Below are 21,844 nucleotides of genomic sequence, written 5' to 3'. Positions count from 1 at the left end.
TTTTCCTCGGATATTGTGATGTAGTCAAGGCGTTGGTCCTGTGGTCTTGTTCGAGGAGGGTCCTCGCTGTGTTCTGCCTGCCGGCGATGTCCGTGGTCCGTGCTGTGTGCTGGCTGTGTTCGGGTGGTGGAGTCCTTCCCAACTACATCGACTACGACAGTTTATAACCGACCACAACACTGTCACCAGCGCTACCGTCATGCCACAGATTGAAACTCCCAAATCGACAATGACAGTTTATAACCGACAGTGCCAGCGCTACCATCTTCCTACAGATTGAAACTCCCAACTACATCGACTACGACAGTTTATAACCAACGACATCACTGTCACCAGCGCTACCATCTTCCCACAGATTGAAACTCCCAACTACATTGACTACAACAGTTTATAACCAACGACATCGCTGTCACCAGCGCTACCATCTTCCCACAGATTGAAACTCCCAACTACATCGACTACGACAGTTTATAACCGACGACAACACTGTCATCAGCGCTACCATCTTCCCACAGATTGAAACTCCCAACTACATCGACTACGACAGTTTATAACCGACGACAACACTGTCACCAGCGCTACCATCTTCCCAAAGATTGAAACTCCCAACTACATTGACAACGACAGTTTATAACCGACAGTGCCAGCGCTACCATCTTCCCACAGATTGAAACTCCCAACTACATCGACAACGACAGTTTATAACCGACGACAACATGTCACCAGCGCTACCATGTTCCCACAGACTGAAACCAACTAAGGTAGAGTTGAGCTTAACGACCTATCGGCGTGACCCCCTTAAGGTCCATCTGTTCGTGGCTGTGGTTTTATCCATGGGAGTGTGATGTGGTCAAGGCGTTGGTCCTGTGGTCTTGTTCGAGGAGGGTCCTCGCTGTGTTCTGGCTTCCGGCGATGTCCGTGGTCCGTGCTGTGTCCTGGCTGTGTTCGGGTGGTGGAGTCCTTCCCAACTACGTCGACTACGACAGTTTATAACCGACAGTGGCAGCGCTACCATCTTCCTACAGATTGAAACTCCCAACTAAGGTAGAGTTGAGTTTAACTCTCTCCATACGAACGGCGAAAGAGACGACGTTAACAGCGTTTCATCCCAATTACCATCATCAAAATATTGCAAGCAGAACGCTCTTATACTGAAGAGGTGAATGTTGACAAAGAATACCACAGTTCTGACGACGGAAGCTAAAGGTTGGGTCATTGAGACACCCACTGGACATCCGAGGGGTCTGTGTAGAGGAGAAGAGAGGACTGGCCGTACTGAGTGAGTTAACGACCTATCGGCGTGACGCCCTTAAGGTCCAGCTGTTCGTGGCTGTGGTTTTATCCATGGGAGTGTGACGTGGTCAAGGCGTTTGTCCTGTGGTCTTGTTCGAGGAGGGTCCTCGCTGAGTTCTGGCTTCCGGCAATGTCCGTGGTCCGTGCTGTGTCCTGGCTGTGTTCGGGTGGTGGAGTCCTTCCCAACTACGTCGACTACGACAGTTTATAACCGACGACAACACTGTCGCCAGAACCACCACCATCCTCCCACGCCACCACCAGAAGACCAGACCCAGTCAGACACAGACCGCGAGGCCGGACGCACAGAGGGGAACTATGCAGAGAGGGCGTCACCAGCTGTCTCCACTGACCTCCTCCGCTCCTCACGCACACGCACTTGCCCACGTGACTGGCCACGTACACGCTACCGGCCGCCGCGTCGGCGCACGCCTGCGCGGGACCCTTCACGTGCGCGTGCTGAAGGGTCAAGGTCACCTGGCCGGAAGGGAGCGAGATCTGATGCACTTTGTCGGTTCTCCAGTCTGACACCAGGACGTGGTGGTGGTTGTCACCTCCAGAGCTGGACAGGTACAGAGGCGACACCAACCCCGCCGTGCTGAGCGTGCTGACCACGCGACCCTGCCTGTTCAGCACGTGCACGGCGGCGGGGCCGCCGGCGTCGGACCGCACGCAACCCACAACGAGTAGATGACTCCCGTCGCTGTGCCCGGCGATTCCCCAACACTGTCTGGGCGTGCGGACACGCGACCGCACCGTCAACGCGCTCGTGTCGGAAGAAGACACCGCCATGAGGTAGATGACGGGTTTGTCCGTCGTCATGGCGACCAGACCGTCCGAGAGAACGGCCAGGCGGCTGGGACGTTCCGGAACGGCGAGAGATGCGGAGACGGTGTGGGGGGCCGCCACGCCCATGACCTTGACCTTGTCGTTGCCGCGGTCCGCCATGACCAGTCTGTCGTCCGGCAGACAGGCGACGGCGGTGATCCAAGGCGTGCGTTTGTCGTCGGGTGATCTAGGCGACGTCTCGAACACGAGTTCCGGTGTCGCCTTCATCACGTCGACAACGGGTGGGGTGAAGGTCGGGGTCGGGGTCGGGGTCAAGGTCGGGGTCGAGATGGCAGGCTGGGTGGGTGGGGAGAGGGATGGTGATGTGGTGGGTGGGTGGTGGTGGTGGTGAGCTGAGGTGGGGGTGGTGACGTCTGGAGTTGTTTGTTGGTCTGCAACAGTCATCGTCATCATCGTCATCATCATCATCGTCAACATCATCATCAGCATCATCATGTATGATGATAGTCAGTGGTGTTCGACAATACAATCTATCTATCTATCTATCCTCTCTTCAATACCCTCAATCTGTTGTGATAAAAAAGAGTAACACAATTGTATCTATCTATCTATCTATCTGTCTATCTATCCTCTCTCCAATACCCTCAATCTGTTGTGACAAAAAAAGAATAATACAATACAATCTATCTATCTATCTCCTGCAGTGGAGTGATGACCTAGAGGTAACGCGTCCGCCTAGGAAGCGAGAGAATCTGAGCGCGCTGGTTCAAATCACGGCTCAGCCGCCGATATTTTCTCCCCCTCCACTAGACCTTGAGTGGTGGTCTGGACGCTAGTCATTCGGATGAGACGATAAACCGAGGTCCCGTGTGCAGCAAGCACTTAACGCACGTAAAAGAACCCACAGCAACAAAAGGGTTGTTCCTGGCAAAATTCTGTAGAAAAATCCTCTTCGATAGGGAAAACAAAAAAAAAACTGCACGCAGGAAAAAATACAAAAAAAAATGGGTGGCGCTGTAGTGTAGCGACGCGCTCTCCCTGGGGAGAGCAGCCCGAATTTCACACAGAGAAATCTGTTGTGATAAAAAGAAACACAAATACAAATACAAATCTATCTATCTATCTATCTTTCCTCTCTCCAATACCCCCCCCCCCCCCAGACCTACTCCCTGAGTCACTCAACTCACCTGTCAGGTGCAACAGCCGACTCAACTCTCTCATGACTTCCTCCACTTCGCCCAGCTTGGGCACATGACGACACTGTCTGACTTCACAGAGACGCCTTTCCAGAGGCGCTGTCCTCACGTCCACGGTGACGTCAGAGCTCGTCAGCGTGACGTCAGAGCTGCTAGAATCTGCAGAGGAGGAGGAGGATGACGACGAGGACTGGGTGGCTTCGAAACGAGGCAGCTGATGCTGGTAGGCGTCGAGAGTCCTCTGTTGGTCCTGGACCCTGTTCAGCAGCTGTCGCTCCAGAGAAAGGATCTCCCGCAGAACGGCCTCCACCTTCTGCTGTTCCCTGGATGCTTGCTGCAGCAGCACCACCTCCTCCTTCACCCAGGACTGGAACTGTTCGGCCGCTGCCTTCTGAGACTTCTTACCACCACGCGACGGCGCGCTGCCTGACTGAGGAGAGCTAGAGTCGCCAGTGTTGCGGATGCTGTCGTCCATGGACATCGCTGGGTTATGGATGCTGCCCAAATAGTGTTTTAAGTGATGAGCAATGTCTGAGGACATTGGTGAGTTATGGATTGTGTCCATGGACATTGCCGAGTTATGGATGCTATCCGAGGATGGGGCTGAATGACGGATACTATCCGAGGAGATTGCCGAGTTATGGATACTATCCGAGCATGGTGCTGAATGACGGATACTATCCGAGGAGATTGCCGAGTTATGGATACTATCCGAGCATGGTGCCGAATGACGGATACTATCCGAGGAGATTGCCGAGTTATGGATACTATCCGAGCATGGTGCTGAATGATGGATACTATCCGATGAGGACGTCGGCAGGTTAGAAGAAGGCTTCAAGGGTCCTCCCTGCGAAGACTGGGCCACCACCACGGAAGAAGGGTCGTTCCGCAGAGCCTGAGGCAACATCCGCACAACGTGGTCCTTGGCAGCCCCCATCTTACGATGCACGGACGAACAGGAGTTGCAGTAATACTCCTGGCAGTCCAGACACACGTTGGTGGCCAGGTTGTTGGAGCAGACGAGGCAGCGCACGTCCTTGTCTTTGCTCAGCTCCTTCAGCACCAGCTGCTCAAAGATAGGGTCCGTCCCCAGATGCTCCTGCACCAGCTGGTGGACGGTCAGGGTCTGGGCCTGGTCTCTGGGCAGCTCCAGGCGATGCCCGCACCTCCGACAGCCAGCGTGCGTTGGGGGACCCAGCGCTTTGTGGAGGCACTTCCGGCAGCTGATGTGTCCGCAGGGAAGGATGGCCGCTCCCAGGCAGAGTGATCCGCACTGGGGGCAGTCCGTGGGTGACGTCTCCTCCTCATGTCCTCGTGTTGGTTGTGGGGCTGTGGGATGTCCTCCTCCTCCTCCTCCAGTTGCTGCCATGGTGACTTCCTCAGGGGATCTGATAGACAGAGAGAGAGAGAGAGAGAGAGAGAGAGAGAGAGAGAGAGAGAGAGAGAATAATAATAATAATAATAATGGTATTTATACAGCGCTGAATCTTGTGCAGAGACAAATCAAAGCACTTTCGCACCAGTCATTCACACGCATGCATAACTCTAAAACTGTAGAAACTAAAGACAAGGAGGGCAGGCAAGGGAGGCTATTTTGGGAAGAGGTGGGTTTTAAGGCCAGACTTGAAAGAGCTCAGTGTGGAGACTTGACGAAGCGAAAGAGGAAGTTCATTCCATTCGCAAGGTCCAGAGACAGAGAAAGAACGGCGGCCAACAGTCGAGTGTTTGAATCTGGGTATGCGTTAACAGCGTGGATCCGAAGCTGATCGTAGTGAGCGAGATGGAGTCCAGTGGTGAAGGCAGCCGCAGAGATAGGAAGGGGCAGTTTTGTGAATGCATCTATAACATAGAGTGCTGATCTTGTACTTTATTCGGTGTGAGACAGGGAGCCAGTGGAGATGTTGCAAAAGAGGAGTGATGTGCTCAGATCTTTTCTTTCTGAGGACGAGTCGGGCAGCAGAGTTTTGTATGCGCTGAAGGGACTGAATGGATGAAGCAGGCAAACCAGACAATAGAGAGTTACAGTTGTCAAGGCGAGAGAGAATGAGAGAAACGGCAAGACACACACACACACACACACACACACACACACACACACACACACAGAATAAATCTGCATAAGGATATGATCTTACTCCATGCTTACACAAGCAAAAAGTGTGTGTGTGTGTGTGTGTGTGTGTGTGTGTGTGTGCGTGAGAGAGAGAGATAGAGAGAGGGAGAGTCAGAGTGGAGAGAGAGAGGGGGGAGAGCAGGGATAGAGAGAGAGAGAGAGAGGGGGGGGGAGAAAGAGAGCATTACTGCGTGTATCATGAACAGCAGACAAACCCATATACGCTAAACCACATCTACTAGGCAGATGCCTGACCAGCAGCGTAACCCAACGCGCTTAACTCTTTCCATACGAACGGCGAAAGAAACGACGTTAACAGCGTTTCACCCCAATTACCATCATCAAAATATTGCAAGCGGAAGGCTCTTGTACTGAAGAGGTGAATGTTGACAAAGAATACCACAATTCTGACGACGGAAGCTAAAGGTTGGGTCATTCAGACACCCACTGGACATCCGAGGGGTCTGTGTAGAGGAGAAGAGAGGACTGGCCGTACTGAGTGAGTTACGCGTGGAGTGCATGCCTATGTATTTGTGTACCAATCAGAGTGGATTTCTTCTACAGAATGTTGCCAGAGGACAACGCTTTTGTTGCCGTGGGTTCTTTTCTGTGCGCCAAAATGCATGCTGCATACGGGACCTCTGGTTTATCGTCTCATCCGAAAGACTAGAAGACGCTCAGTTTCGAGTTTCCAATCACACTTGGGGATACGGATACGGATACGGATGATTTATTCATCAGGCAATAGCCCCTATGAAAGGGTACACAAACAACATTTGTTGAGTCACATTTGTTTGAAAAAACACGAGAAAACCAAAATCACATGAAATCACATGAAACACAGATACATTTGCAAAACATATTATGAGGTTGCAATTTCTCTACGCTTTGTGCAGGAAAATGGACAAATTCCATACATCATTTTGCCTTTTGGACGACATCAATAAGCACAAGTTGAATGAACAAGGGACGGGCGCAATAGCCGAGTGGTCAAAGCGTTGGACTTTCAATCTGAGGGTCCCGGGTTCGAATCACGGTGACGGCGCCTGGTGTGTAAAGGGCGGAGATTTTTACGATCTCCCAGGTCAACATATGTGCAGACCTGCTAGTGCCTGAACCCCCTTCGTGTGTATATGCAAGCAGAAGATCAAATACGCACGTTAAAGATCCTGTAATCCATGTCAGCGTTCGGTGGGTTGTGGAAACAAGACCATACCCAGCATGCACACCCCCGAAAACGGAGTATGGCTGCCTACATGGCGGGGTAAAAACGGTCATACACGTACAAGCCCACTCGTATGCATACGAGTGAACGCAGAAGAAGAAGAAGAAGAATGAACAAGGTTGTCGGAAATATCTGGCGTCGCACTTGGGGAGAAAGCACGACAGTGGGATTCGAACCAAGAACCTCATGTACTTACTGTACTGGCAGATGAGCGTCTGGACCATTCTGCCACCTTCCTCCCAACACAACAGAGTTTTTGACTCACTTGTGTAAACAAAGTGAGTCTATGTTTTAAACCGGTGTTCGGTTGTGTGTGTGTGTGTGTGTGTGTGTGTGTGTGTGTGTCCGTGGTAAACTTTAACATTGACATTTTCTCAGCAAATACTTTGTCAGTTGACACCAAATTAAGCATAAAAATAGGAAAAATTCAGTTCTTTCCAGTCATCTTGTTTAAAACAATATTGCACCTCTGGGATGGGTACAAAAAAACAACAACAAAAAATGAAGCCTAATTATATGCAAACTGCATTTACTGTTATATTTATATTTTTTGTATTCTCTAAACTTGGCACTTTCATCTGATATTCTGACCCAACAACAAGAGCAGTCATTATTATCATTTTTTGTTCAAACAGGAACTTCTTTTGCTAAGCATGGAATTTTTATTTATTTTGCAAACGTTTTGGTGCAGATAGTAAAAAAGGGAAATTACTCTGTAATTAATGCTAGGGGACTTAATTTGCTTTAAACTGATCTTTGTCATCTTAAACATTACATTTTGAAATTATACTCAATACATAAAAAAAACTTGGATTTTTTAAAAAGTGTATCACAAGTGAGTCTTGAAGGCCTTGCCTCTCTTGTATATTCTGATTTCCCCAACACTAAGCTACCGGCTAAATCACGGGAAATTCATGAATGACTCTTAGCTACTAAAGTGACACTGACCCTTCTTTTTCTGTTTATCTGTTCTTTTCTTTAACCTATTTATTTGTTTATTTATTGTTTATTTGTATTTGTATTTGTATTTCTTTTTATCACAACAGATTTTCGTGTGTGAAATTCGGGCTGCTCTCCCCAGGGAGAGCGCGTCGCTATACTTCAGCGCCACCCACTTTTTATTTTGGTATTTGTTCCTGCGTGCAGTTTTATTTGTTTTTCCTATCAAAGTGGATTTTTCTACAGAATTTTGCCAGGAACAACCCTTTTGTTGCCGTGGGTTCTTTTACGTGCGCTAAGTGCATGCTGCACACGGGACCTCGGTTTATCGTCTCATCCGAATGACTAGCGTCCAGATCACCATTCAAGGTCTAGTGGAGGGGGAGAAAATATCGGTAGCTGAGCCGTGATTCGAACCAGCGTGCTCAGATTCTCTCGCTTCAATGTCGGACGCGTTACCTGTAGGCCATCAGGGTGGGGAGAGAGTTTGATGAATAAATACAGTTTGTAAACGAAGCGTCGAACTTTGACCGAAATTTCTACCAATATTTGCGTTTAAACAAAGAAGGGACTGTTTAAAAAGAAAAACAAAACAAAAAACAACAACAAAACAGCAACAAAAAAAACAACAAAAAAAAACCCCAACAACTTCAAGCTCACTTTGTCCCTATCCTACTACTAACACTGCGACCATGACAACAACTACTACTACTGCTACGGGACTGTTTAAAAGCTTCATGCTGACTTTGTCCTACTACTACTACTAGTCTGTCGAAAAGCTTCAAGCTTACTTTGTCCTACTAATACTACTACCACTACTACTAGTGTGTAAAAGCTTCAAGCTTACTTTGTCCCTGCCCTGCTACTTCTGCTACTGCTACTACTACTACTACTACTACTACTAGTCTGTTGAAAAGCTTCAAGCTTGCTTTGTCCTACTACTACTACTACTACTACTGGACTATGTAAAAGCTCCAAGCTTAATATCCCTGTCCCACAAATACTACTGCTACGGGACTGTTAAAAAACTTGAAGCTTACATTATCCCTGTCCTACTACAACAACTACTGCCACCACCACCACCACTACTACTACTACTAGTACTGGATTGTTTAACTCTCTCCATACGAACGGCGAAAGAGACGACGTTAACAGCGTTTCACCCCAATTACCATCATCAAAATATTGCAAGCGGAAGGCTCTTATACTGAAGACGTGAATGTTACAATTCTGACGACGGAAGCTAAAGGTTGGGTCATCCAGACACCCACTGGACATCCGAGGGGTCTGTGTAGAGGAGAAGAGAGGACTGGCCGTAATGAGTGAGTTAAAGCTTCAAGCTTACTTGACAGGCCAGGAAAAGCAGGGCCAGCAAGTCCCCGACAGCCGCCACCATCCCCTGTCCACACTGCGTCAGAACCTTCCGGGCGCGGATTGGCCTGACCAGTCATCTGCGCACCCACAGAGCCCAACCTACCCACCCCCAGGATGACTAGATGGTCCTCGTCGATCCCGACGGACGAACCACACTACTACTACTACTACTGCTACAGGACTGTTTTAAAGCTTCAAGCTTACTTTGTCCCCTATCCTACTACTACTACTACTACTGCTACAGGACTGTTCTAAAGCTTCAAGCTTACTTTGCCCCTTATCCTACTACTACTACTACTGCTACAGGACTGTTCTAAAGCTTCAAGCTTACTTTGCCCCTTATCCTACTACTACTACTACTGCTACAGGAGTGTTTTAAAGCTTCAAGCTTATTTGTCCCCTATCCTACTACTACTACTACTGCTACAGGAGTGTTTTAAAGCTTCAAGCTTATTTGTCCCCTATCCTACTACTACTACTACTGCTACAGGAGTGTTTTAAAGCTTCAAGCTTATTTGTCCCCTATCCTACTACTACTACTGCTACAGGAGTGTTTTAAAGCTTCAAGCTTATTTGTCCCCTATCCTACTACTACTACTACTACTGCTACAGGAGTGTTTTAAAGCTTCAAGCTTATTTGTCCCCTATCCTACTACTACTACTGCTACAGGAGTGTTTTAAAGCTTCAAGCTTATTTGTCCCCTATCCTACTACTACTACTACTGCTACAGGAGTGTTTTAAAGCTTCAAGCTTACTTTGTCCCCTATCCAACTACTACTACTACAACTACTCACTGTTAGTAACTCACTGAGTTATCATCGTACAACAGTGAGTGTGTTGCTCACCAAAAAAAAACAACAACAACAAAAAACAAGAGAGGCAAGGCCTTCAAGACTCACTTGTGATACACTTTTAAAAAAAATCCAAGCTTTTTATGTATTGAGTATAATTTCAAAATGTAATGTTTAAGATGACAAAGATCAGTTTAAAGCAAATTAATTCCCCTAGCATTAATTACAGAGTAATTTCCCTTTTTTACTATCTCCACCAAAACGTTTGCAAAATAAATAAAACTTCCATGCTTAGCAAAAGAAGTTCCTGTTTGAACAAAAAATGATAATAATGACTCCTCTTGTTGTTGTGTCAGAATAAGAGGTCAAAGTGCCAAGTTTAGAGAATGCAAAAAATATAAATATAACAGTAAATGCAGTTTGCATATAATTAGGCTTCTTTTTTTAATTTTTTTGTGCCCATCCCAGAGGTGCAATATTGTTTTAAACAAGATGACCGGAAAGAACTGGATTTTTCCTATTTTTATGCCAAATTTGGTGTCAACTGACAAAGTATTTGCAGAGAAAATGTCAATGTTAAAGTTTACCATGGACACACAGACACACACACACACACACACACACACAGAGACAACCGAACACCGGGTTAAAACATAGACTCACTTTGTTTACACAAGTGAGTCAAAAAAGCGCTCAACTCACGTTTTTGTTGTTGTTGTTGCTCAAGTGCTGTGTGTATAGTAGATATGTAACCAGCCACCAAGCACGCCTCTTCTGGTCAGCAACCGAAGGTTCCAAGGAGTAACAACAGCAACAACAACAACAACAACAACAACAACCACCACCACCACCCAGCTCTGTCCACTGGCTGTTTGTGTATTGTATGGCTGGGTTGCTAAAACTAAAAAAGTGTTCTGTCGATCTCCACTGCTTGTGCCGTCAATTGACCCGGGTTGCTAAGTGTGACGTAAGCTGCCATTGACAGGTTGCTAAGTGTGACGTCGATCTTCACAACGCCACCCCCCCCCAGTCCTGTCTTCAAAAAAGAAAAAAAAAAAAAGTCTTCTCTCTCTCTCTCTCTCTTTCTCTCTGTTTCTCTCTCTCTCTGTGTGTGTGTGTGTGTGTGTGTGTGTGTGTTGTTGTTTTGCTTTTGTTTTGTTTTATTTTATTTTATTTTAATTAAAAAAAAATAATTTAATTTAATTTTTTTTCTTCCCTGTTATGTATCTCTACTAACACCATGCTTTCATGCTTTCATTTTATGTAGTATTGCGTAGTGTAGACCCTATTCAGGGCGGGGGCTGGATGTAAAAAAAAAAAAAAAAAAGCACACCAGTGCTTATCTATTATCCTCGAAATAAAGAATTTGTCTTGTCTTGTCTTGACTTGTCTTCTCTCTCTCTCTCTCTCTCTCTCTCTCTCTCTCTCTCTCTCTCGTGTTATTCCTGTGTGATCGCCCCGTTCAGTAAGGGCTTTGGCTGAAACTGAATAAAACATTTCGCTCTCTCTCTCTCTCTCTCTCTCTCTCTCTCTCTCTCTCTCTCTCTCATATATATATATTATATATATATATATATATATATATATATATATATATATATATATATATATATATATATATAGCCGTGATTCGAACCAGCGCGCTCATATATATATATATATATATTTTTTTTTCTCCCCCTCCACAAGACCTTGAGTGGTGGTCTGGACGAGTAGTCATTCGGATGAGACGATAAACCGAGGTCCCGTGTGTAGCATGCACTTAGCGCACGTAAAAGAACCCACGGCAACAAAAGGGTTGTTCCTGGCAAAATTCTGTACAAAAATCCACTTCGATAGGAAAAAAACAAATAAAACTGCACGCAGGAAAAAAACACACCAAAATATGGGTGGCGCTGTAGTGTAGCGACGTGCTCTCTCTTGGGGAGAGCAGCCCGAATTTCACACAGAGAAATCTGTTGTGATAAAAAAAGAAATACAAAAAAAAAAAAAAAAAAAAAAAGGAAAAGAAAAAGAAAAAGAAGATGAATAGATATTCATAGCAAGGGCCTTTCATACACGAATGGAAATCGATTACATTATCGTAGATTGATTGCTTGATATACGACACGCATATCTCTTGTTGTTGATAGCTGTTAAGTGTAACAGCACATTCCGCGCGCAATAGCCGAGTGGTTAAAGCGTTGGACTTTCAATCTGAGGGTCCCGGGTTCGAATCTCGGTAACGGTGCCTGGTGGGTAAAGTGTGGAGATTTTTCCGATCTCCCAGGTCAACATATGTGCAGGCCTGCTAATGCCTGAACCCCCTTCGTGTGTACACGCACACAGAGGATCAACCACGCACGTTAAAGATCCTGTAATCCATGTCAGCGTTCGGTGGGTTAAGGAAGTAAGAATATACCCAGCATGCGTATCCCCGACAACGGAGTATAGCTGCCTACATGACTGGGTAAATGAACAAAACAGTCATAGACGTAAAAAAAAAAGGAAAAAAAAAAGTGTTGCATGTGTGTCTGAGTGTGTATGTGTGCGTGACTGAAATCTGATTGAATGGCACATGAAAGGAATAATAATATCACTTCAAGTGGAAAGACGTTAACTCTCAGCATACGAACGGCGAAAGAGACGACGTTAACAGCGTTTCACCCCAGTTGCCATCATCAAAATATTGCAAGCGGAAGGCTCTCATACTGAAGAGGTGAATGTTGACAAAGAATACCACAATTCTGACGACGGAAGCTAAAGGTTGGGTCATTCAGACACCCACTGGACATCCGAGGGGTCTGTGTAGAGGAGAAGAGAGGACTGGCTGTACTGAGTGAGTTAAACTGAAGACGAACACGAATAAGAGCCCAATGGCAGCCGTCAGTCGGCTCTACCCAGGTAGGCAGCCTGTTGTGCAAATGACACGGTGTTTGTAAAGCGCTTAGAGCTTGGTCTCCGACCGAGGGTAGACGCTATATAAATATCCATATCTTATCATATCATCAACCACCACACCCACCATTCAGAACTGCTTACGGCCCTTTTCCTTTGCAGTCAATGTCACCTTGGGTATTACGTGTGTTACCTCCTACTGTCATTCTTAGCGAGGGCTGTGTGTGTGTGTGCGTGCGTGCGTGTGTGTGTGTGTGTGTGTGTGTGTGTGTGTGTGTGTGTGTGTGTGTGTGTGTGTGAGTGTTTGTTTGTTTGTTTGTGTGTGTGTGCGCGTGTGTATCTGTGTGTGCGTGTGTGTGTGGCGTGTGTATCTGTGTGTGCGTGTGTGTCTGTGCGTGTGTGTGCGCGTGTGTCTGTGTGTCTGTGCGTGTGTGTGTGTGTGTGTGTGTGTGTGTGTGTGTGTGTGTGTGTGTGCGTGTGTGTGTGTGCGTGTGTGAGTGTACGTGTATGAGTGTACGTGTGTGTGTGTATGCGCGCGCGCAGACAGACAGACACACACAGAGAGAGAATGTATGTGTGGCACGAATTGCACTGTGTGCCTCCTGGGTGAAAAGAAAAGCGACAGAGGGTTAGGGTGGGGTGGGGTGGGGTGGGGGAGCTGTGTCACCGGCGACAATACGTGCAGGGGCGACAATACGTGCAAGGGCGACAACACGTTCCCCCAAAGCCCCTTTCTGTCGCGTTGAGGTAAAAAAAAAAACAACAACAACAAAAAACCACCCAAAAAACGAAAAGAAATGTCGAGTTAAAATCAACAACAACCAAACGAAAAATAAAGTTAATGTCAGTAAACAGTAATTTGTTTTCTTTTTGTGTATAGTCGGTGGTCACACGGTAGCAAGAGAGCGAGAGAGAGAGAGAGAGAGAAGCTATGACAGTGATAAAGCATGGAAGACTACCCATGCCGAGAAATTAATTTATTATCTCGCTGACTTGTCTCCCTTTGACCAGTTTCCGCCATGCGGTTCTAGAAAAAAAAAGAAAAAAAGAAAAAAGAAACCAGTTTTTGTTCGTTCAGTGACGTCATTTTTTTGTTGTTTTTTTTTTCAAAGAAAAAGAAAATAAAACCGAGAAAAAGAAAAAAAACAACAACAAGCGGATACCTTCTGCATGACATATGGATGGTTTGGAGCAAAAATGTTATATATATTATCATTATTATTATTTTTTTTAGTGTGTGTGTGTGTATGCCATTATTGATAAGTGTGGCTTTACATTCGTATGTCATCGTTTTGTCTCTATACATGTACATGTCCAGTATCACAGCTTTACTTACAAAAAGAACTTCAGTCTTCTTCTTCTTCTTCTTCTTCTTCTGCGGATATCTAATTAAATGATACAGGAAACGAATGATGAGCGCCCAATGGCAGCCGTCAGAAATGACCCCCGTGTTTATAAAACGCTTTGAGCTTGGTCTCCAACCGAGGACAGGCGCTATAGTATCAGTATCAGTTTCAGTAGCTTAAGGAGGCGTCACTGCGTTCGGTCAAATCCGTATACGCTACACCACATCTGCCAAGCAGATGCCGCCGGGCTGACCAGCAGCGTAACCCAACGCACTTAGTCAGGCCTTGAGAAAAACCCCCAGAAGAATTAACCCCCCACCCCCCCAAAAAAAAGAAGAAAAAAAAGAAGATAAATACATAAAACTACAACTACTACTACTACTAATATTTATAGGGCGCAAAATCTTGATGAAGTCAACTCTAAACGCAAAAACAACAATGATGATAAATAAGCAAATAAATGTAAAACATGCAGACACAGTACAGAAATATCTTTATCATTCACCATCATAATCCCATAGTCACATTTTGTCCAAGAAAACCCAAAGTGATCACACACAAACCCATACCACCACAAGCACAGCTGTGGCACTTATTGCACGGAAATCACGTGCTTTTCTTGCCGCAGTTTTGTTGGCGCGCGTGCAGCACGAGCGTCAGTCAGAGCGAGGCCGGCAGAAGCAGACGAGAGTTTTGACGTCTGCTCTGAATGAACAGTAACTCAGTACACGAAGTTTGAAGTGAGCTGAGGTGGATGGAACTTAAGCTTACTTGCGCTCGCACTCGAGTCATTTGTATGCGTTGTTCAGGTTTTAGTTATTGCTATGGGTTTACACTTTCATTTCCCAGTGTGAGACGAACTGAGAAATGCATGTGACAATCCTGATTACTTCTTCAGTTTTTCCAGTTTGTATTACGATGTGAGTTTAAAAAAAAAAGAAAAGAAAAGAAAAAAGAAGAAGAAAAGAAACGTATTCAGTGGAGAACACTGCAAGCAACTGAGTGTTATTATTTTTCTGTTTTCGAAGACACAGTGAAAAGGTGAGAGAGGCATTAAAACTATTATTAGAATTTTTCATCCTCATTATCATCATCATCATCACCATCATCATTAATGATCATCATCATCTTCTTCTCCTCCTCCTCCCCCTCAGTCTTCTTCTTAATTATTCTCTATTGACTTCTTTCTCCACCACACGTTTATTCTTTATTATGTTTCACTTTGTTTATATTTTAACTTAGTTTTGTTTAAATTCACGTATGATTACGTTTAAACTTCTACCCTGAGATGATATCCCGGTGTCACATATTTAGTATGTACATGTATCAGGACAGGACTTTATATCAGATTTTCTTGTTGTCCTGTTCATCTATAAATGCGTTGTAGTGTGAAGGGCACGATAGCCGAGTGGTTTAAGCGTTGGATGTTTGAGGGTCCCGGGTTCGAATCTCAGTAACGACGCTTGGCCACAGTTGGTAAAGGGTAGAAATTTTTCCGATCTCCCAGGTCAACATACGTGCAGACCTGCTAGTGCCTGAACCCCCTTTCTGTGTATACGCACGCAGAAGATCAAATACGCACGTGAAAGACCCTGTAACCTCAACCTATGTCAGTGTTTGGTGGGTTATAGAGACACGAAGAATACCCAGCATACATGAACCACGACAGAGTCATCGGCAAGTCCATGGTGGTCGTGTAACGGAAAGAAGAAGACGAAGACATGTTCCAAATAAATAATTTAGTATTATTTAAACCAGTTGTATTTGTATTTCTTTTTATCACAACAGATTTCTCTGGACTGCATGTATGTAGGGAGAGCGCGTCGCTACACTGACTACAGCACCACCCATTTTTTTTGTATTTTTTCCTGCGTGGAGTTTTGTTTGTTTTTCCTATCGAAGTGGATTTTTCTACAGAATTTTGCCAGGGACAACCCTTTTGTTGCTATAGGTTCTTTCACGTGCGCTAAGTGCATCCTAGCACACGGGACCTCGGTTTATCGTCTCATCCGAATGACTAGCGTCCGGACCACCACCCCCTCTAGTGGAGGGGGAGAAAATATCGGCGGCTGAGCCGTGATTGGAACCAGCGCGCTCAGATTCTCTCGCTTCCTAGGCGGACGCGTCACCTCCAGGCCATCACTCCACACAAGGGGAAGAAGGTGGCAGAATGGTAAAGACCTTCGTCTGCCAATGCAGTGACTGCGAGGGTCTGGGTTCGAGTTCCACTCTCGCCGTTTCTCTCAAGTTTGTGCAGAAAAGCAAACTTCGCGTGTGAAATGAAATGAAATGAAGTGAAATTATGGTGCTTAGAGCCTCGCCGACCACTAAGGCCATCTCAAGGCTATCACCGCGTTAATTACTACTACAAGGATAAAAAAAAAAACACCCAAACAATTAAAACGTGTCACCACTTCAAACTTTCCACTCCAAAGTTAAAAAAAACAAACTTCCATAGTTTAAAACCTTCAAATCTGGTTAAAAATGTTCACTTCTTTTAAGAAGTCCATCAGCGCCCACGGAGGGACATCACGAAACAAAGTCTTCAAAGAAACCGCCGTGTAATGTTACGTGTAAATTACACAACTTCGCGTGTAATCATTCGGATGAAAACTTAAACCGATGTTCTTCTTCTTCGTTCGTGGGCTGCAACTCCCACGTTCACTCGTATGCACACGAGTGGGCTTTTACGTGTATGACCGTTTTTACCCCGCCATGTAGGCAGCCATACTCCGATGTTCCGTGTTCAGCACGCGCTTTGACGCACTGCAAAAGAACCCATGGCAACATAGGTATTGTCCTCTGGCAAAATTCTGTAGAAGAAACCCATTTTGTTAGGTACGACAAATGTTACGCTTTCAAGGCAATTCAAGGAGTTTATTCCGTGTGGCCCGTGGGGGCATTGAAACATTACATACGTACATCCTTTACACATATGACTATGTATGTATACATATGTATGTGTACATAACTACCTGCATGTATATGAATGTGTATTGTGTGCGCGTGCTCGAAGAGACAGACGAAAAACCCCGCAAAGAACCCAACAATAAAACGAAAACAAAAAAGAGAACACACACACACACACACTCACACACACACACACACACACACTCTCACACTGGCACACACACGCGCGCACACACACACACACACACGCACACACACACACACACTGGCACACACACTGACACACACACACACTGACACACACACACGCACACACACACACACTGGAACACACACACACTGGAACACACACACACACACACACACAAACACACACACGCACACACACACACACACCACCACCACCACCACCACCACCACCACCACCACCAACAACAACAAAAGGCAAGGGAAAAATGAGAGGGAGGAGGGGGTGTGTCATGTAAACAATAGAGATGGGAAGAAAGAAAGAAAGGAAGGAAAGAAGAAAGAAAGAAAGAAAACGTTAGGCAGATCACGAAGAACAGAAACAGAGGCAGAAAATAAACGATTGAAATAAAAGAAGAGAGAAAGAAAGAAAAGAAGGAGAAGAAATAAAGATGACAAAAGACATTTGGATACCTGGGGTTAGTCGTACAAACATTTCCGACAGCTTTCTGGAGAGCTCACAGGCGTGTGTGTGTGTGTGTGTGTGTGTGTGTTTGTGTGCGTGGGCCAGTGTGAGTGTGCGTGTGTGTGTGTGTGTGTGTGTGTGTTGGGTGGGGTTGTAATTATTTGTGGGGTGCTGGTGTTGGTGCTGTGTGTGTGTGTGTGTGTGTGTGTGTGTGTGTGTGTGTGTGCATGTGGGGGGATGGTGGTGGTGGTGCTCTGTGTGTGTGTGGGGGGGGGGGGGGGGAGAGGGGTTTGGGGGGGGGGGGGGGTAGTGGTGTTGTTGTTGTGTGTTTGTTTGGTAGGGTTGTAAGTGTGTGTGTGTGTGTGTGTGAGGTGCTGTTGATAAGTCGATATACCTCGGTCCATGTGTGTGTTGCCGGAAACAGCCCGATGAAACCCAAGTGCGAAAACATGAGGAACGAAATAAACTCTGTGGGTATATGAGCTGTTCGTTCTTTCACACACACACACACACACACACACACACACACATTTAGTTTGCCTGGAAAATCAAACTGAGCTTCAAGTCACTCTCATGAGATGATAAACCGAGGTCCCGCGCTTGGTGCACTGAAAAAGAACCCATGGCAACGAGATGTGTTGTGCTCAGGCAACATTCTTCAAAAGAAAGCCAGTCTAACAGCTACAGAAAAATAATCATACGTATGCATTCAAGGCCTGACTAAGCGCGTGTTGGGTTACGCTGCTGGTCAGGCATCTGCCTAGCAGATGAGGTGTAGCGTATATGTATTTGTCCCAGCGCAGTGACGCCTCCTTAACTGAGAAACTGAAACAAAGAAAGAATGATAAACCGAGATGGTGGAATGGTTCCTTCAGGGTTGAAGTGGATGTTTAGTATTCTCAGGTACTGTATGAACTCTTCGCTCTCTCTGTCATCTCTCGTGTCTGAGAGCTTTCCACTTGAGAAATGAGCTCCCTCTTTCGCTTCGTCAAAAATTGATAATGGATTGATAAGGATACTTATATAGCGCCTGTCCTCGGTCAGAGACGAAGCTCTACGCGCTTTACAAACACGGAGTCATTTACATAACAGGCTGCCTACCTGGGTAGAGCCGACTGACGGCTGCCATTGGGCGCTCATCATTCGTTTCCTATGTCATTCAATCAAATGTCAGGCACGCACACCTACACACTCAAACTTGTAACATTTAACATTTTACGTGTATGACCGTTTTGTTTATTTACCCCGCCATGTAGGCAGCCATACTCCGTTTTCGGGGGTGTGCATGCTGGGTATGTTCTTGTCTCCATAACCCACCGAACGCTGACATGGATTACAGGATCTTTAACGTGCGTATTTGATCTTCTGCGTGCGTATACACACGAAGGGGGTTCATGCACTAAGCAGGTCTGCACGTATGCTGACCTGTGAGATCGAGATTCGAACCCGGGACCCTCAGATTGAAAGTCCAACGCTTTAACCACTCGGCTATTGCGCCCGTCAAAAATCCCTGCACTCCGCTCCTTCTAGTCTGGCCTCGAAACCTACCTCTTTCTAAACTAGCCCCCCCCCCCTTCCCTACACCCCTCCCACACCTGTCTCTTCCTTGTCTTCAGTTTCTCCAGATTTGTATTCATATGTATTTATGTAGAGTTTTCGTCTTTGTGAGTTATTAAGCGTTGAGCATTGCGTGTGAATGACTGGTGGTGTGTACGTGGTTTGATTCGTCTCTGGGCAAGATTCAGCGATGTATGAATACTAATTATTATTAATAATATTATTAATACCATCATCATCATCATCATTATTATTATTATTATTATTATTATTATTATTATCGTTGTTGTTGTAATCAATGTTCTTATTCTTATTTTCCTGCACAAGATTTAGCGCTACATAAATACTAGCTGCCATCATCATCATCATTATTGGTATTATCATTATAGATATTGTTTTTATTATTATCATCATTATCATCATCATCATCATCATTATTATTGGTATTATCATTATAGATATTGTTTTTATTATTATCATCATTATCATCATCATTATTATTATGATTATGAATCAACCGTCAGCCTCCCTCCACCCTCCCCACCCTCCCCCCCTGCCCCCTCCCCCTCCCATCATCCCCAACACCACTCAGCTACTACTTCACACACACTCAGTCACTGAGTTTCGCCCAACATCAAAACACAATAATTGATAAAATCGTTTACGTATGTGTTCAAGCCTTCTATACTCCATGACGGGCACAATAGCACAGTGGTTAACTCTCTCCATACGAATGGCGAAAGAGACGACGTCAACAGCGTTTCACCCCAATTACCATCATCAAAATATTGCAAGCGGAACGCTCTTACACTGAAGAGGGGAATGTTGACAAAGAATACCACAATTCTGACGACAGAAGCTAAAGGTTGGGTCATTCAGACACCGACTGGACATCCGAGGGGTCTGTGTAGAGGAGAAGAGAGGACTGGCCGTACTGAGTGAGTTAAAGCGTTGGACTTTCAGTCTGAGGGTCCCGGGCTCGAATCTCCGCGGTAACTGCGCCTGGTGGGTGAAGGGTGGAGATTTTTCCGATCTCCCAGATCAACATAATGTACTGGGCTGCTTGTGTCTTAACCCCCTTCGTGTGAATACGCAAGCAGGTGATCAAATACGCACGTTAAAGATCCTGTAAACCATGCCAGTGTTCGTTGGGTTGTGAAAACAAGAACATCGCCAGCATGCACACCCCCGAAAACGGAGTATGGCTGCATTCATGGTGGGGTAAAAACGGTCATACACGTAAAAGCCAACTCGTGAACATACGAGTGAACGCAGGAGTTGCAGCCCACGAACGAAGGAGGAGGAGGAGGAGGATTCTCACCCACGTTTCCCCCGCATTCGATCCTCGGTTTTTGCTCAGCTGGTAGAGATATTTCGATCTCCCAGGCCAACATACGCACAAGACACGTTTGTGCCTGAACCCCCTTTCGTGTGTATACGCACATAGACCATCAGGTTCGCATGTTGAAAATGCTGTAATCCGTGTCAGCGTTCGGTGGGTTATGGAAACAAGAATATACCCAGCAAACGGAGTAAGGTTGCTTACATGGCGGGGTAAAAACAGTCATGCACGTAAAAGCCCACTCATGTACCTACGAGTGAACGCGGGAGTTGCAGCCCAAGTACAGCGTCTCTCCCTGTTGGCATTCCAATCACTGTGGGTGAAAGACATCTTGGGCCCTATTTTGTTTTCTTTCTACCAAGTCCTTTGCCAGCAAAATATAATATTATTCAGAACAGGCACCACTGAACACCACCGAAGTGACTCAGCAGCAGTGCAGGGTCTCCTCTGGTGAGTGGCCTCCTGGCGACCTAACATCGATGGTTCCCTGTGGACTGCCGACGCTGGAACTGCGACGGACGAACCCGGGTGTGGCCGTGTATCGGGGAATCTAAATGAGCGGCGTGGGAGTAATGCCACTGAAACGGCGCAGATGATGGGGCAGCAAAAAAACAACAAAAAACAAACAAAAAAACAAAACAAAAAAAGTCCTTTGCCAGCAAACTATAATATTATTAATTAACTCTCTCCATACGAACGGCGAAAGAGACGACGTTAACAGCGTTTCACCCCAATTACCATCATCAAAATATTGCAAGTGGAAGGCTCTTACACTGAAGACGTGAATGTTGACAAAGAATACCACAATTCTGACGACGGAAGCTAAAGGTTGGGTCATTCAGACACCCACTGGACATCCGAGGGGTCTGTGTAGAGAAGAAGAGAGGACTGGCCGTACTGAGTGAGTTAACCGAGATGGCGAAATGGTTCCCTGAGGGGTTTTTGAAGTGGATGTTTAGTATTCTCAACCCACTCTGCGAACAACTGATTTATTATTTTCTCTTTTCTGTCGGTGCCCGAGACACTACTGCACTTGAGAAATGAGTTCCCCCTTTCGCTTCGTCAAGTCTCTGCACTCAGCTCTTTCACGTTTGGCCTTTAGAACATACCTCATACCCCCCCACCTCTCTCTCTCTCTCTCCCCCTCTCTCTCTTCTCTCTCTCTGTGTCTCTGTCTCTCTCTTTTTTCTGTCTTCTCTCTCTCCCTCTCTTTCTCTCTCTCTCTTCTCTTTCTCTCTCTCTCTTTCTCTCTCCCTCTCTTTCTCCCTCTCTTCTCTCTTTCTTTCTCTTCTCTCTCCCTCTCTTTCTCTCTCTTCTCTCTTTCTCTCTCTTCTCTCTCTCCCCCTCTCTTTATCTCTCCCTCCCCCTCTCTCTTCTCTTTCTCTCCCTCCCTCCCTCTCTGTCTCTCCCTCCCCTCTCTCCTCTCTCTCTCTCTCTCC

General features: G+C 45.9%; 1 protein-coding gene across 1 annotated transcript; it reads right to left on the bottom strand.

The window, feature by feature from the left end:
• Positions 1–1,055: 1,055 nt before the first annotated feature.
• On the bottom strand, positions 1,056–4,653 carry LOC143276972 (uncharacterized). The gene is made up of 2 exons (XM_076581668.1): positions 3,270–4,653; positions 1,056–2,513 (listed from the first exon to the last, which is right to left on the bottom strand). The coding sequence occupies exons 1-2, from the start codon at positions 4,645–4,647 to the stop codon at positions 1,489–1,491; spliced, it is 2,403 nt and encodes an 800-aa protein (XP_076437783.1). The 5' UTR covers positions 4,648–4,653; the 3' UTR covers positions 1,056–1,488.
• Positions 4,654–21,844: the final 17,191 nt, after the last annotated feature.

Source organism: Babylonia areolata, chromosome 33 (assembly GCF_041734735.1).
Source record: "Babylonia areolata isolate BAREFJ2019XMU chromosome 33, ASM4173473v1, whole genome shotgun sequence".
Taxonomy (NCBI): domain Eukaryota; kingdom Metazoa; phylum Mollusca; class Gastropoda; order Neogastropoda; family Buccinidae; genus Babylonia; species Babylonia areolata.
Note: the sequence above shows the minus strand (reverse complement) of the source record. Positions and strands in the feature narration are given on the sequence as shown.

Excerpts from the sequence above, each read along its gene's own strand:
- LOC143276972 (XM_076581668.1), bottom strand. The coding sequence starts at position 4,647 with ATGGCAGCAACTGGAGGAGGAGGAGGAGGACATCCCACAGCCCCACAA. Across the intron at positions 2,514-3,269 it reads TCGGCTGTTGCACCTGACAG|ACCAACAAACAACTCCAGAC; the intron begins GTGAGTTGAGTG and ends TGACTGTTGCAG.